General features: G+C 36.1%; 2 protein-coding genes across 3 annotated transcripts; both read right to left on the bottom strand.

The window, feature by feature from the left end:
• Positions 1–731: 731 nt before the first annotated feature.
• Positions 732–1214, bottom strand: LOC142504351 (uncharacterized). Its single transcript, XM_075617229.1, has one exon. The coding sequence runs from the start codon at positions 1212–1214 to the stop codon at positions 732–734; it is 483 nt and encodes a 160-aa protein (XP_075473344.1).
• Positions 1215–6693: 5479 nt separating this feature from the next.
• On the bottom strand, positions 6694–13511 carry LOC142555081 (uncharacterized). 2 transcript variants are annotated; one of them, XM_075665741.1, is made up of 11 exons: positions 13189–13511; positions 12231–12261; positions 12123–12136; positions 11935–11985; positions 10934–11003; positions 9709–9781; positions 9532–9599; positions 8187–8307; positions 7888–7927; positions 7107–7174; positions 6694–6997 (listed from the first exon to the last, which is right to left on the bottom strand). In XM_075665741.1, the coding sequence occupies exons 1-11, from the start codon at positions 13378–13380 to the stop codon at positions 6991–6993; spliced, it is 735 nt and encodes a 244-aa protein (XP_075521856.1). In that variant the 5' UTR covers positions 13381–13511; the 3' UTR covers positions 6694–6990. The 2 variants fall into 2 exon arrangements, with proteins under 2 accessions (XP_075521856.1, XP_075521857.1); XM_075665742.1 differs by lacking the exons at positions 12123–12136; positions 12231–12261.
• Between the last annotated feature and the right edge of the window lie 3047 nt (positions 13512–16558).

Raw genomic sequence — 16558 nt, 5'->3', positions numbered from 1 at the left:
AGGTGGGAGATTGTTATGTTCTTATTCAAACCGGAATCCCTATATTAGAGATGAGTTGAGTCTGAGATGATGAGTCCCTAGTTTTGATTTACAGTTTTATATCGAGTCATGTCTTTCAGATTTTGATACATGTTATTGATATCTGTTTCATTCTTTTATATTTGTTATATGATTGCATGTACACGTTGTTTATACTGAGAATGTATTTCTCACCGGAGTTATCCGGCTGTTGTTGTGTTTGTATGTGTGCATGACAACAGGTGGGACATGATCAGGGTCACGAAGAGGATGAGAGATTACAGTTAGCGTGGAGATTCGGACCCAGAAGTAGAATAGGCTTCAACACTTGACATATAGTAGTTGAACCTTAGTTTGATTTTAATGTGATTGTACAAAACTTGTACTTTTATGTTGATGTTTATATCAGATTGATTTTATTATGTTCCGCACTTGTATTTTTTTAAAAAATTAGACCCAGTTTATTAAATTGATCCAATTATTACCAAAAACGATTAAGAAATGAATTAGCGTCCGGGTCCCCACAATTCTCCAAGTAATAAGCTCCAGAATTAAGCTTCTCGATCGCTCTAAAAATACCCTCTCACTTTAGGTCAAACTTTCCTCTCTGCTCTTCTCGTACCTTCCTTAGAACCAAGTCACCCACTTCTTCCTTTCCTAATCATGTTAACCTCTACACGCGCTCTTTTTTCCTCCTCCATCACTACCCCTTCCTAAAACCGACGCGCGACTTTTTGGTCCCCGCACAAGACTCCAACTCCTTTTCCCACGGGAAACTTAAGCTTTTGATGACAGGTGGAAGCAACGGCTCTAAAATCCTTTAGGGCTGCCAGTCCCAAGATTCCATTATACGATGATGGAGTGTCTACCACCGCGAAGGTTATCATCTTGGTTACCCTCCGAGGATCACTCGCCACGGATAAGGGAAGAACAATTTGACCCAATGGCTGAATGGCCTGTCCCGCGAACCCATACAGAGGGGTAGAGACTGGTTCGAACTCAAATCCTTCCACTTTCATTTGATCCAACGTTCTCTTGAAGAAAATACTCATGAAGCTTTTATTATCAATAAATATCCTTGTCCCGTCGTAATTGGAAATGGTGGTCGTCACCACCAGAGCATCATTATGTGGAGCCACAACGCCTTGGAGGTCTTCTGGTCCAAAATTGATGATGGGATCTTGTGGTAAGTCCATGTCCTTGTATATCTCAAAGTTCTCCAACCTTCTTCCGTGTACTTTCCGAGCTCGCCCGGAGTCTCCATCAGTAGCACCCCCAAGATCATATGAATCATTCCTCTCGTAGGAGGGTTGTCTTCATTCATTCTCCTCCTCGGATCGACAGGCTCTCGAAGAACATCTTGATCTTGCCCTTCCCTTCTCTGCTCCTCGACCCTCTGATCTATCCATGGAGGGCCTCGACCTCGTCTGGGGGACGGGCAAGACCTCGGTCGATCCCTGGATGAGGATCCTTATTGTCTGTCTAGCGGAGGCAATCTAACACTGCTCTCAACCCTCTGCGACTTCTCCCACCTCCCCTCTGACTCCCTCACCTCCATCACCTTGTCACGATTCCTACTTAGAGTAAAATGGGATGAGAATTGTCCTCTGCCCCTAGTATTGTCCTCCTCTCTCTCACCCGCGCATCTCTTCTTATCTCCTCTTTCCGCTCCATCAACTCTATTTTCCTCAGGCCGCTGCTCCATCCTCTTGTGCCGCTGGGCATCTTCTTGATTTACATACTTTTCTGCCCGAGCCAAAAGATCATCATAACTCGATGGAGGTTTCTTGACCAACAATTTGAATAATTCCCCTCCTCTAAGTCCTTGGATAAAGGCACTTATCATGATGTTAGGGGTAGCTGCGGGTATCTCCAACGCTGCATCATTGAAATGCTGTTTAAATTCTCGCAAGGTTTCAGCTTCTTGTTGTTCCATCACGAGCAGGCTCAGGTAATTTTTCTGGTGCCTCTTGCTGCTAGCGAATTTGTGCAAGAAAGTAGCGGAAAAATCCTCGAAAGATCGTATGGAGTTGGGCCGCTAGGTGTTAAACCATTGCTGGGCTGACCTCACCAACGTGCCCAGAAACACCCTACACTTGACTCCATCTGAATACTGATGCAATAGAGTTGCGTTCACAAACCTCCCCAAATGTTCTTCTGGATCGGTATGTCCATCGTACTCTATCACATTTGATTGTAAAAAACATGGAGGAAGCCCTTCATCCAAAATGGCGAGAGAAAAAGGACTTTCTTTCTTTGGCACTGTAGATCTATTCCTTAATTGATGTCTCAACATCCCTATCTCCCTCCACATTTCTGCCATCTCCGGAGTGTCCTCACTTGGGAGGGGTCGCGTCTTTTCAATCCTGCTCTAATGGCCCTCAACATTCTCCTCTCGCTCCTGGCGAGTGGCTTGTCCTTCAACAAACATAGACTCTTGGTTCCTCTTCATGGCTTCATTTATTATCCTGGTGATGAACTGACCCAATTGTTCCAGGGTCAAGTTTCCTACATTCTCATCGGTACGAAGCTGTTCGGCCCTCGTTTCATGACGAGGTTGTTTGGATCTTGTCTCAGGATGAGGTTGTTCACGTCCTGTCTCCTCAAGAAGATGCTGCTCCGGTCTCATCGGAGGACGTGACGACACTGAATTAGTTCTTCTGCTCCCTCTCCGACCTACCATCTCTACGTCTCAACTCCAACTTTCCACAAACGGCGCTAAGTGATACTCACTAAAAATTTAGGGTCTGATTCCAGCTGGTGATGCTAGTCCCAGAACAGGCTTCGACTTGCCTCTAAGCCTGAAATCACGAAGAAGACCGTTAGAAGAGGATCGAGAGGGTGTCCTAGCATAGCCCCTCTGATGCTCAAGTCAAATACTGAGGATATAAGATGAGTGCAGCTAAGGATGCACCTGAAAAACAATATATTGAATGAATAAACCTGATATTTATAGGAGAGTAGTTGGGCCCATGATGAGCCTTCCACCTTAGCTGAGGATGGGCCAGGGGTCCCAATCTGGTTTGGCCCTAACCTTAGTGGGTCCATCCATGAGGTATCACCATATATGATTCACATATTGGCACAAGGACTAGTAGGAGAGGCTTGAACCTCAAACACTTTTATTTTGATTATAAATTTTCGGAAACAGTTCTCTTTATTTCGGACGCATCCAAAATTACATACAAATTTTTACCTACCCGGTCTCGATTCAAACACATGTAAAATCACCACTTCAATAAATATCTTGCAACATTCTCAAAAGATATAACAAGAGTTTAAACATAGTACGTGTACATACTTTACGAGTCTTATTCTACAATACAATAAACATAGAAACACAAACGATACATGACTCACTTAATACTAAATTGTAACTCACACATCAAACCATACCAACCACTTTTATTGAGATAACAATCCCTTATTCAAAACTCAAACCATATTTAAAGACAACATATTACATGTATTCATAAGTATCACATTAAGTAGGAATCATTTAGCCATTTTCAGGCTCTTGTGAGGTAAGACACGCTACATTTATCCACTGGAGGCTCGACATCCTGTTCATCCTTAGTACATGGACCTGCAACATATGGGCTATATGAATTCATAACATAGTAATTGGGGTTTATTTATAACAATATGCATAGAAATGATCATAGTTATCAATTTTGTGATGCACCGTGGTTTAAAGCATGTAAAATCGATGGCGATAACATTATTCACGTTATATGACATTCGTAGTCATTCATGCGTAATCACGTAGTTCGTGTTCGTATTCAACATTGGCCAATAGCTTAGTTTTAGTAGATTAACCACCCATGCATAGTCATTGTGATACAACTGTGTCATCGTAGCCAATGTGATATAACTATCACTGTAGTCATGTTACTTCTTATCCATATAACTTGCATATTTAGTACTGTACAAAAAAAAAGTGTTCATAAAACAAAATTCATTTCATAGTTTTGAAAATCATCTATTAAACCCCATGTGAGCAGAAATAATAAACCCCAACTTACTACAAAAGGTGATAAACGACATGTAAAGAGATTTACTTGATCTCTAGGCTTAGGAAAACATACGAGACTAAATCAATATCCTCATTCCCTATAAAAAATAAAATAAAATAAAAAAAATGAGGGTGTATTTAACATATTAATATTTCATAGGGAGTTTCATGAACTTTTGATGTTTCAAAGGGGGTCCAAATGCTATTTTCCATTTTTCACGATTATCGCCCATTTGGCAACCATATAGTAGATTATGGCAACAATCTGAATGTTTGACATAGTTTAAGCGGACAGCTTTGTATATCTTGTTAGAACCAAATGGAGTATAACAGTAGCTAGTTTTCACAAAATTGCAACTTGTAATAATTTATGGTTGATTCAAACTTCGTAATAATCAAATTTATCACTTGATCCGCATCAACCCTTTGTTTGGAATCAAGAAAACGGCTGTCTTAGAGTTAATCTCATGTAATTTTCTTTTCTATGAAAAAACCAACAATATAAAAGCAAAAAAACTGATGAATACAATGTTAGTTTTTTTAACATAATTGTAGGATGGAACGTTTTTCGTTTTACCAAAAGTTATAAATTGTGGTAATGATGTAACTTAAATTTTTTAAATCGTACAACAACTTAAACGTCTTGTTTCGATTTATCTATTAAAAAGAACAACTATTACATCCAACAACAATAATAAATAAAGATAAATGTTATCACATTCCTATTAGAATGATCTTCATGATTTCCCCCTTGAAGCCAAAATAAGAAAAATGTTTCATTTAATGTTTAATCACATATGCAACACGCGAAAGAAAGATAGTCATAGAAAACTCAAGTGTTAAAAGATGTAGGAGCTATTTCTTTCAACATCAACATTGACAACTAACGTAAACTTTTTTAAGTAGGTCTCTTGTGAAACGGTCTCACGAATCTTTATCTGTGAGACGGGTCAACTCTACCGATATTCACAATAATAAGTAATACTCTTAGCATAAAAAGTAATATTTTTTCATGATGACCCAAATAAGATATTCGTCTCACAAAATACGACCCGTGAGACCGTCTCACACAAATTTTTGCCAACTTTTTTAAGTTCTCAACCCTTTAAAATTTGAATAATTTGGCATTCATTACAAATCAGGTTTATTTTTGCAAAAACCCAAAAAAAAAAAAAATATCCCAAGAAAACAGGCTGGCCAAAATGTTAATCAAGTATAATTTTTTAGCACTAGCCACCCACCACTACTAAAATACAACAAATTACTATCTTTTTTCATGAGGCAGAGCTATCTAGCGTGTTCATCGGTCGGTTCGGTTCGGTTTTCGGTTTTTTATTTCGATTTTTTCGATTTTCGGTTTTAGAAATATATAATCCGATATCCGAACCATTTTTCTTCGGTTCGGTTCGGTTTTCTACCAAAACGGTTCGGTTATTTCGGTCGGGTTAATTCGGTTTTGGTATAATTATTTAAATTAATAATATAAATATATTGTAAAATATAATATGTTAACTTTCTATACGTTTTCTTAATAAAATATTTAAATATAAGATCTAAATTAATTAAACAAACAACAATCAACTAAAAATTGTTCAAAATGGTTTTTCATTCACTAGATATCATATCAAAATATATAATATAAATAAAAATATAAAAAATATTATTAATTTAATGAAATTTCGGTTTTTCGGTTTGTTCGGTTTTTGACATATATAATCCAAAACCGAACCAAATAAATTTCGGTTTTAACATTTGTATCCGAATTACACAATTCTATTTTCGGTTCGGTTCGGTGTTCGATTTTTTCGGTTTGAATTTTCGATTTTTTCGGTTTTATCCGAAGTTTGAACACCCCTGGTGCTACCCACCACTACTAAAATACAACAAATTACTACCTTTTCATGAGGTCCTACCTCTCTGTCCCTACTAATAGCTTTCAACTAGCTTTTGCATCATTTTTATTCATTGTAAACTCGAATGGATTATGCAACTTTTAGTTATTTTTTCTAGTCAATTTAGAGAGAAAATTTTGGTAAACTTGGATCTCAAATCATGAATTGAAATTCGCTTGAAAAACTTGGATTTGTAGGGAAAAAAAATTAGCCAACTGCAAATAAGATATATAAATCTATTACAATGACGTACAAAATAGTTCAAATTGATAGTTAACGATTCAAAATCCTTTCGTATAATAGTTTATCCAAACAAACTCGATAAATTTACATTCTTTTACCAATGTTGCCTTAGTGATGCCAAATGAAATGATCTCAAGCTCATCAACTTTAATGCCAAGTTATTTTTTGAACCAAACAAATTATTTCATATCCTCAAATAACATGAAATATTTCAAATTTAATCTTCTAGACCCAACTTCAAATCAAATTCTGGCAAACTAAATGAATGAATTTGCATTGGATCCTTCTTCACACGCACCAACTATGACCATAAATAATTTCTAGTTTTGGAAAAATAAACTGGTTAACAGTGGAAACATGAGAAGAAAAAATTATTTGTTATGTAAGATCATGATAAGGCCAATAGCCCGAACAAATAAGTTTAAAGTGCAAAAACTAACGATTTACTAGATCAATAAATATTGCATTCCTAAAGTAAATATGCATACAAACATTATGTTGTAAGCATCAAGAACTCGTAAAATCCCAATAAAAATTGATTAAAATTTATTATAGGACTTGAAAGTTCTGAGCCAAAAATTTCACTCAATCAGACAAAAACATCTTTAAGTTATGAATATATAAATGAAGTCATTCCCATCAAAATTGTAGATCCGCAGCATTTTAGAATCTGCCAAACTACTTACAGAAGCTACCCACAAGAAAAGCACGGATAAACGTTGGTAACAACTCCACCAAATCTGTAGAAAGCAACTGTGAGAAACTCACAGGAATAGTCCTTCAGATCAAACATTTTTCATTGACGACGATGCAAAGATGTTCTCAAGCCCTGAGAAAACATACCAATAGTTAAATTGAAGATGAACCGTAGCACAAAATAGAATCGGTGAATCGGATTAGAAATCCAAACTATGCAAGACATTGTTTCTTCAACTCACTTGCCAATGTAAGAGTTGTCAGTGGTACTGACAATAATCTTTTCGCCGGCTAACACATGGGCTGGGGCCTGTTATGAGCAAAGTAATCTGATGTTAATGCATTTATTAGGTTGAATGGCCTGACAACCAATGTTGGGTTGAAGCATGTCACATCTTTTTTCCTTAAATGGCTGAAGAAAAAAGCTGTTCCAGGTGAAGAGAATGGGGGAAAGGCAAAATAAATTTGAAAATCGATAAATAGTAGTTCTCTCCTCTCATTCAAATAGGCTTCACTCATTCATGCATCCACAAAGTTCTCGAGTTTGTACCATTTTGATAGTAAAAATAAATTTAAAAATCGATAAATAGTATTTTTCTCCTCTCATTCAAATAGGCTTCACTCATTCATGCATCCACAAAGTTCTCGAGTTTGTATCATTTTGATAATTTACAATGTCGTTTAATACAGTCCACAAATGATAAGACACACTGCACCACTAAGATTGCTTGATTATAACTGTGTTTTAAGAAGATGTCCGAGAAGATATATACAAGTCATAATCATGTCATTCTGTCATTGTATGATGTTTAAAACATATTTTGATTACTTCTAGAAATAGAATATGATACTTTTGGTGAGAGTGCTGCTTCGATGAACTTCACTGAGTCTTTATAGATTGAAAGACTTTCAGTAAAATTACCAAAGTACATTATAGGATTACTTTGTTGATTACTGTTTTATGAGCCGAGCCAAACCAGCAAACATTTTACCACATAACAAACGGTGTATCGCATATATTACCTGGATAGTGCGACCATTGTCCAGCAAAACCTTTTTGTAACTGCAAAGGTGAAGAACGATGAGAAAAATGTTAATAGCAACTCACAATTACATGTAGCCCAAGGGAAAAGAACACAACCAAGTAAGAAGACAATGTATAAGACCAGTAAAGATAACAAACTTGAAAGTCACAAGATAAACACAATAAATAAAAATAATTTCATGTTGTGTTGATTAACCATGATGATAAGATTTCCTTATGATTAATCATTTGAGCTAAAAACACATGGACAACAGCTTATTAAGAAAGCTGCACTTACGGCATCGGTCCACTTCCCTTTACAATGTCAGCTGCTTCAACAACTGTGCATATTGCTCGATTGGGCATTGATGCTGCCATTGGCTTTTCATCATAGAGTTGGACAGTTACTTTCATATCATCTGCTTGTAAGGAAGTATAATACATCATATAAAACTGATTATTTACAATCAAAAATGAACTTGTAATATTAAGCTTGACAATATGCAATACACAGACATAAAATAATATTGAAATGCACAAAAGTGGGGGTAAAAATTTCAAAAAGTGACACAACAGAAAAGATGAAGACACTCATTAAAGTTTCTTGATAAAATGAAAAACGCAGAAAAAAATAAAAAAAACATTTAGAATTGGTTTCTCTGTTAGCTATTTAAGAAAAATTGTAATGTGGACTGGCATGGGCATAACTCCAAGGGATGGCAAAGGCTTGTGCCAATTATGCACCTTGCATATAGATATTATACTTGGATCACAGGATTAATTCAATAATTATCTAATCCATTAGAATCAAGCCAACATTTGGCAAACTCAGAAGGAGACATAACCTAACTACTTTACAGGATGCGAAGAAGCCGATAACTAGGAACTGAAGATATCTAATTTTCATCAAGCATGGTATGGACCAAAAATGGCCTTTGCTAGGAGAGATTGAAACATCACACTTGGTCGCTTGCCCTTTAAACTTTTAGCTTGTAGATGATGTTTTGTGGCGTAATTAATTGATGATTGTCATGTTATTGTGGCCATGTAGTGATAACTTCTTGCATGATCCCAGTCTTTTTAGTTGGTCATCTGATATTATAAGTTACATAACGACCAAGTAACATAAGACATATTTGTATCAAATATTGTGAGATTACATGATTTATGTGCTTACATGGAATCATAGTTCCCACTACATGTAATTAATTGGTGTATAAAACCAATATCATGTTTTATTAACATGCAATTTTTATTTAATGTGTTGATACATGACATTGTTTAGACATGAAAACAGATTATTTGGACCTGCGACTAGCCCGTGATGTAGATGTCAGTCGATAAAGTATAGAGAGTTTATAATGCCGTAATGGTAAGGCTTTATGACGCGTTAAGGGTTTAGCAGAGAAGTAAACAATATGGCTCTGAAGCAACCTTCATATCTTGTTGACTAATGATATGCTCCAGGATCTATTATTTCTCTCTCTGACTTTGCAGGAGAGGACTAAGAGGTCCCTACACTTTTCTTCAATTTTTTGTTTCAGATTACCTTCCTCCCAGGTTAGCATAAATAAAACGTAGATCCCCAAGAAACAAGTAAACAAGAAAGATGCATAAGAAGTTTAGAAGCAAAATATCATTACCTTGAAGATATGCAAGAGATTCACCAAATAAGTGACTTGGTACATCTAGCTGGCCATATGTTTCAGGGCTGGATATGCAACAGATCTGAACAGATTAGAGAACAACTTTCGTGTGCCTCGCTCTAATGAACCAAGTACATAATTTGTTCAAATATAGAAATAAAACACATTACTCACTCCATTAGCACAACATTTCCGGTTTCATCATCGGTATAAAGATATGTAAGTGACTTCTCTTGAACAAACACTCCTGCAAATATCGGAAAGATATTGGTAGAATTACTTAACTCTGTATGCTATTTATGATTTAAATTTTTAGACAGACCCATAAAGTAGCAGTGACCTAGGCCAACATTGAAAATTCCAGTTCACAAAGATATGAAATATTGAAACTAAACTGTTGTGTTAACACCATAAAATTACTTGGTGCATCATTAATTCTCTCAACAAGACTTTTGCCCAATTCAAATAAGATATAAAAGGTTATTTGTATAATGATCCCAAGTGTGACTTCTTTCACAAAACTTAAAAGAAATAATTTAAGAAATTTTTTTACAAATCCTTAATATATTCTTGCATGTACACAAGTCAGATAACTTTAACAGCATTATATTCATATTCAAATGTATGATATAAACTTCAAGTCAGAGACACATGTTCCTCAGAGCTAGTTGCACAAGTGGAAACATTGATCAAGTGAGTCAGATTCAGGTTAAAAAAAAAAAACCATTGGTAAACTATTCAGTTCATAGAAAGAAGTTTCAAAATCCCTGTCTAAGGGATGGCGCTTCAAATAAAGCTATTGCCCCCACCCCCCCCGGCACATCTGGAAGCACGGCAAAATAAGTTCATATACACATCTCATGCAAGTTTGAACTAGAATAAAACCTCCATACCTGAAAATATGTCTTACCACCTACTTCACTAACCTTAAAACCCTAATGTGATCTAACTATTCAATGAAATAATCCATTCAGTGGGCAACCTATAAACCAGAGGCCTAGCAGTGAAAGAAAAGTTGAAAACGTGAAAAAATAAATAGAATAAAAGATATGGATTAGATATTCTTATCATTGTTAATCTATTTGAAGTTTCTAGTTTCAGAAGAATGTTTGAAGTTTTAAACATAATTTCAAAGTTTTCTTTGTATGCTCTACATGACCGTATTTCTCTTCATAAATTTGCATAAAACTTTAACAGACACGATTACAAGCTGGAATTTTACATTAAACATGGAACAAAATGTAATATTATATTTTGTCATCCTTTCAAACTCATATCCTTGAATATGAAAATTACCCACATCAATATTTTAGTGAGTCATCAAATGACTGCATAAATAAACTATCAAATCTCCACATGTTTTAATTCTAAAGAGAATTGTGGACTCGACTATGCATACTTTCAACTGGCTCATCAGTTCGTAACCGCTCATTGGATTTGCTTCCACTATCAACATCCCGGAGCTCCACCTTTAACATTGAACAAACAAAAAAAGATGAAGCATATTTGAGGGGTTAAAGTCATAAATCAGCCAGCGAAATGTGCAAGTAGAAGATAAAGACACTTGTCAGCATACCTTCTCATTGAAGTTTGTATACAATATTAAGAATAAGGAAGAACAAAGAGAATAATGACAAAGTGAATTCTCAAACATAAAATGGATTTGAAATAGGTGATCTTTTAACTAGGATATGCATAAAAAATAACGAAAAAGAAGATGAAACAAAGAGAATATAAGAAGCATATTTGAGGGGTTAAAGTCTAAAATCAGCCAGCAAAATGAGCCAATAGAAGATAAAGTTACTTGTCAGCATACCTGCTCATTCCAGTTTTAGACAATATTAGGTGAATTCTCAAATATAAAAAGGATTTGAAATTAGAAGTCTTTTAAGTTAGGATATGCTTAAAAAATAACTAAAAAGAGAACTAAAAACAACCTTCCTTCACCAATAGAGAATTTTCAGTAAGAACGAATGTTTATTTTTGATGTGCGGCAAAACGATGAATACTAAGGTCCATTTCCACCATTTCAAGGGTAAATTTCACTTTTGCGCAAACAGAAATGAAAAATATAGGTACAGGGATGATGCTGGAAACTATATGTGGCAAAATGAAAACAATTTGGCGCTAACAATTTGTTTTGTCAGGTAAGATAATGTGTCCGATGATAGCTGTAACAAATACAAAATTCATACATCTGCAAGGAAGTTCTAATCCGGAAAGCTCATTGCACACCAGGAGTCCAAAACACAGTTTTATCACTCGACCCATTTAAAACGACAGAAAAAAGAAGAAAAGAACAGCCATGAAGTAGTAATTAATATAGAAAATTGATTGACTGACATATATACATCATGGAGCAAGATAAAAAAAAATATTCTGAAACAAATTAGACATAACCTGTATTATAGCTCCTCCCCTACCTTGGGTGGTATGCTGCGCTTTTACCACCTGACCACAACATAAGCATGCACTACTGTCATATTGAGCCATATTCATGGCTTAATAACTCAAATGAAATAGGAAAGGGCGACTGGGAAAAATAGGACAAATGATCATAAGATTCATAACTTCATGTAAATGATTACCTGAAAAAGCTTTCCTGTGTTGCATCATCCAATCCGTCATACAAAAACAACATCACATCAATGTATAGTTTATACATATATCCTTACTATAGATTCAGAAAATCTAACCTCTTCTCATAATAACATTTCCTGGTCTTACCTGAAAAATTGAAACAATCATGAAAATGTCACAATTGTGAGCAGGTTCTAAGTTAAGAGTTGAGATTATATCAGTTAAAGGTTCAATGTCCGCCTTTTTATCATAAGGCATGACCTCTTTATCCCCCCCTCAGTTCTATTATTAGCATAGCATAAATGCAAAACAAGAAACAAAGTTTTATAAATATTTAGAACCACTCTATTGACCAAAAATCAAGTGTGGATAGATACATAAGCAAATAGAAACGAGAAAATTGCCACCAGTAAAAAATTTACCAGGAAATAGGAAGGTGACCCTAACATGTGGTGCAAACATATCCCAAATTGTCACCAGTTATACACCCCCGATTAAACAGGACTGATTGAGAGGCAAGAATCGTGGAAGCAAATATAATGAGAATGATTAGAGAATCATGGAAGCAAATATGATGAGAATGATATGAAGCGAGAATCGTGGATTAATAGACTTGTACATAATTATAGGAGTAATATTTGCTAGGTGGGATTAAGGATTTCATTCACATGATCCAGGGTGATGCTGATTAAGTCTTGGTTATCTAACTGATTAAATGTACTCAATCTAAATAACCAGTCATAGGAACATAAAGAAAAGAAACACCGACTTTTTATCAAAAATGTATCTGCAAGCAGGGCAACTTCGCGAGTTTTAGCTGTAATCAGTAAATAACCACAGGCAATCATAAATCACTATCAGTACTTCAACTATGCGCACTCATAACTAATAAATGTACATAATTTCTAAAAGAAAAGAAACAAAACAAGACCCGGGATCCCATACTTCAGCAAGGGAAAGATCGACATGAATAAATTGAGCACTTTTTCAATAATATATAATGTTTACACATATCAGAGTTACTGTGCTTAGATTCCACGTAGTTAAAGAAAGAAACATGAGAACAAATCATACATCAGCACCGGAGAATCTAGCGCAGCGGAGCTGGGTGGTGGACCATGGGGAGGAAAGGAGGTCGCTAAGAAACCCGTGAACCGAAGGCTGGTGGCGTCTGATGTGGCAGGTATACGCTGAAGAATTTGACGAAATGGCGGCGGCGGCGGATAGGAGCGTGGTGGAAAGCCGTTTGGCGAGGAATAATCGCATATTTCGAATCTTCCGAACCAATTTCCGGTGCTGTGGTGAGAATCTGTGATGATGCGGGGAAGGCTACGGCTTTCTAACACAAAATTGGTTAACCGTACTTCCTCTGTACTAATAATGTAGGGCAATTAAATATACAGGCTTATATAATACAGGGAAATTTTTTGAACAAAAATACAATTTTTCCTATCATTTAATAACACATAACAAAGCATTTAAAATGAACTCGAAGGTCCGAAACATTCCAGATTAACTCAGATGAACTTAGTACAAATTGTGGGGACGAAATGAAAATCGATCTTGATGAACTAAAATAACAGCCGAGATGAACATCGAGCTGAATAAACATGTATAACAGTTTGTGACGATCGAATGGTCTATGCTCCACCACCATCAGTTGCGATCACAAGATAGAATGATGTATGCTCCACAGTAGGCCTTGTGAAGCAAAGATTTTCCACATTTCCAGAGTGTCCTTATTCCTAATGCTACCTCTAAAAATTCTTCTTAGCAACATTGATTTATACCAATGTCTGAATTCTTGCCTAATAATCTTGTCGAGAAAAGGATCCAATACCAAGTTTTACGCGAGTTCTTTAAAACCACTTGTTAAAAACCAACCAATCTTTCATGTTACTGGCCATTGCTACTATGATAAATAAGTCATATTACCATATTTCAACTGATGTGTATAAATAGTCGGTCTAAAACTCAAGTTATCATGAGCATCTGCTGTAACATCATATAAACAATGTTAACCTGATTTGGGACAAGCGCATTGAAACGTTCTCTATTTAAAAAAAAATAAATCATAAATTCGATAATTACTAATTAAAATAACTTAACATTTTCATAAATCATAATAATTTAACATTTGAAATCTCAAATGCATAAAAATCTGTAATCGTCAATTAACCAAAAATCATACGTCGACCTTTAAAAAGATCAATTATCATCAACCTAAAGCATAAAAATCTCTAATAAATTCATTAACATAAATCCTTCAAATCTTTTATCTATCAAGCTAATGCAGAAAATAAATGTCTCTCGGGAGTATATTGTCGCACTCGATCCACCCAAGCGTCAGCGTCTCCCTCAATATCGTCAAATCCTTTGCGTTTTAAAACGCTCGAATACGTGATCGTCGGCGCTGGGACACAAGGAAAGGACGAACGGGCGACGAAGAACCCTAGATTTTCCTCATGATAACTTTCGAATTTTGTGTATTGTGTGTGTAAAAATATGCTGATGTCTATGTTCCAAAGCCTATGTATCTTATTTAAAGATTTTAATTTGCATCATAATGGGCTTGAGTTTTGGACTTCCAAGCATATGAGCAATTGGTCATACTCAATTTAGTTAAATTGGTCCCAATAACTCTTATTTAATTGAAACATTAATAAAAACTAGTTTCCAAAAATAATATTTTTGATCTTTTAAAAGTCATTCGTTTGCCCAAAATCGGCTTCCCGAATAAAATTGAGCTCATCTCGTAAAATAATTCGAACTCTATCATTTTTAGAAAAGTTTAATCATTTTTAATCATATTAAGAATTCTTGAAAATATTTATTCTTGTCTTGATCGTCCCCGGTCTCCTTTCCCCAACCTACTATCGAATATTCAGGTAAAATCATTCAATTTCATGAAATCATGCCATAAAATCATTTAATCATTTATTATGTACCATGCAAGCATTTAAAATAAATTAAATAAAAAATTAAACAATTCAAATAATTTGCATGCATGTGACTTACGTAGGTTAGTTTTTTTCGGATGTTACAAATCTCTCCCCCCCTAATTAAAATTTCGTCCTCGAAATTTTCCTTGACTTGATAATCGAAAAGCTTAGGATCCCTCGTCCACCTCATACTTAACCCTCTTAGCTTAAATTTTACTCTTCATTTCGGTCATTAGAATCTCGAAAATTGCATTTCTATCCCAATAATTTTCAATGCCACCCCTAAAATCCAGCTCAGGTAGGGCATATAACATATTCTCCTCTAAGTTCTTTATTATTTCAATCAATTCATATAACCACTTTAACATTTCATGCAATAGAAGCATCGTAAAAACGTTAAACAACTAGGTTACCAGTAATTAGTGTTGTGTCGGCTCAGCCTCAGCCTCCTGAGCTTGCATCACATAGACCCTTCCAGTCGTCGGTTACTTGAGCTTTGGGCAATCCCCAGCCTTGTGTCTCATATCTTCGCACTTGAAACACTTGTAGGTTCCCCACATGCACTTACTATAATGTTGACGATTGTAGTCCTTGCAAAGTGGTTTCTCAGCAGTCTTCGGGATGTTTTCTCGAGGTGGTTTTCCTCGTGGTTTCGGCGGTTCCAGTTGCTTAGGTGTCCCATATAAGGCCTCTTATTTTGCTGACTAGCTTGCTGAGCACGATTCCTCTTGCGCTACATCTCCCACTCAATATCCTCGAGTAACTGCTCGACTCTAAAAGCTTTGGCAACAGCGGTATTATAATCAGTAGGATCGACGAGCATCGCATCACAACGGATAGTCGGCCTCAAACCATCTAGGAAGTGTCATAAATTTTCCACAGCATCATTAGCAATCAAGGGCACAAAATATCAGCCCCTATCAAACTTCTGTACAAACTCAGCCACAGATAAATCCCCTTGACGGAGACTCATGAACTCTCTCTTAAGCCTAGAACGAACATCAGATGTGAAATATTTGTCATAGAACCCCTCTTGAAGTCCTCCCAAGTCAATGTCGCTAGATTCACTCCTCGCTCCGCTCCCTCCCACCAAAAGGAAGCGTCACCCTTCATTAGATAAATGGTACAACGAACTCGGTTGGCATCCACCATATCCATATAACGAAAAATAACCTCCAAAAATCGAATCCATCCCTCAGCAACGAATGGATCAGTAATGCCATGAAAATCTTCGGGGTTCATCCTCCAAAAATGCTTATATGCAGCCTCCGGTCGGACCCTTGCACCATTTCCTACGTGTTGCTCTAGTAAACGAGCCATACTGGCTAGTACACGGGCACTAGCATCCTGATTAGATGGAGGCTGTGGAATCTCCTGTTCATATCTATCTTCATCATTTCTACGTAAAATCCTTCTAGGAGGCATCTCTGTACACAGCATCCAAATCACGTAACCAACATGCATTGAATTTTTTTAAAAATATCATGCACCTAGCCTCTATA

Source organism: Primulina tabacum, chromosome 9 (assembly GCF_025594145.1).
Source record: "Primulina tabacum isolate GXHZ01 chromosome 9, ASM2559414v2, whole genome shotgun sequence".
NCBI lineage: Eukaryota > Viridiplantae > Streptophyta > Magnoliopsida > Lamiales > Gesneriaceae > Primulina > Primulina tabacum.
Note: the sequence above shows the minus strand (reverse complement) of the source record. Positions and strands in the feature narration are given on the sequence as shown.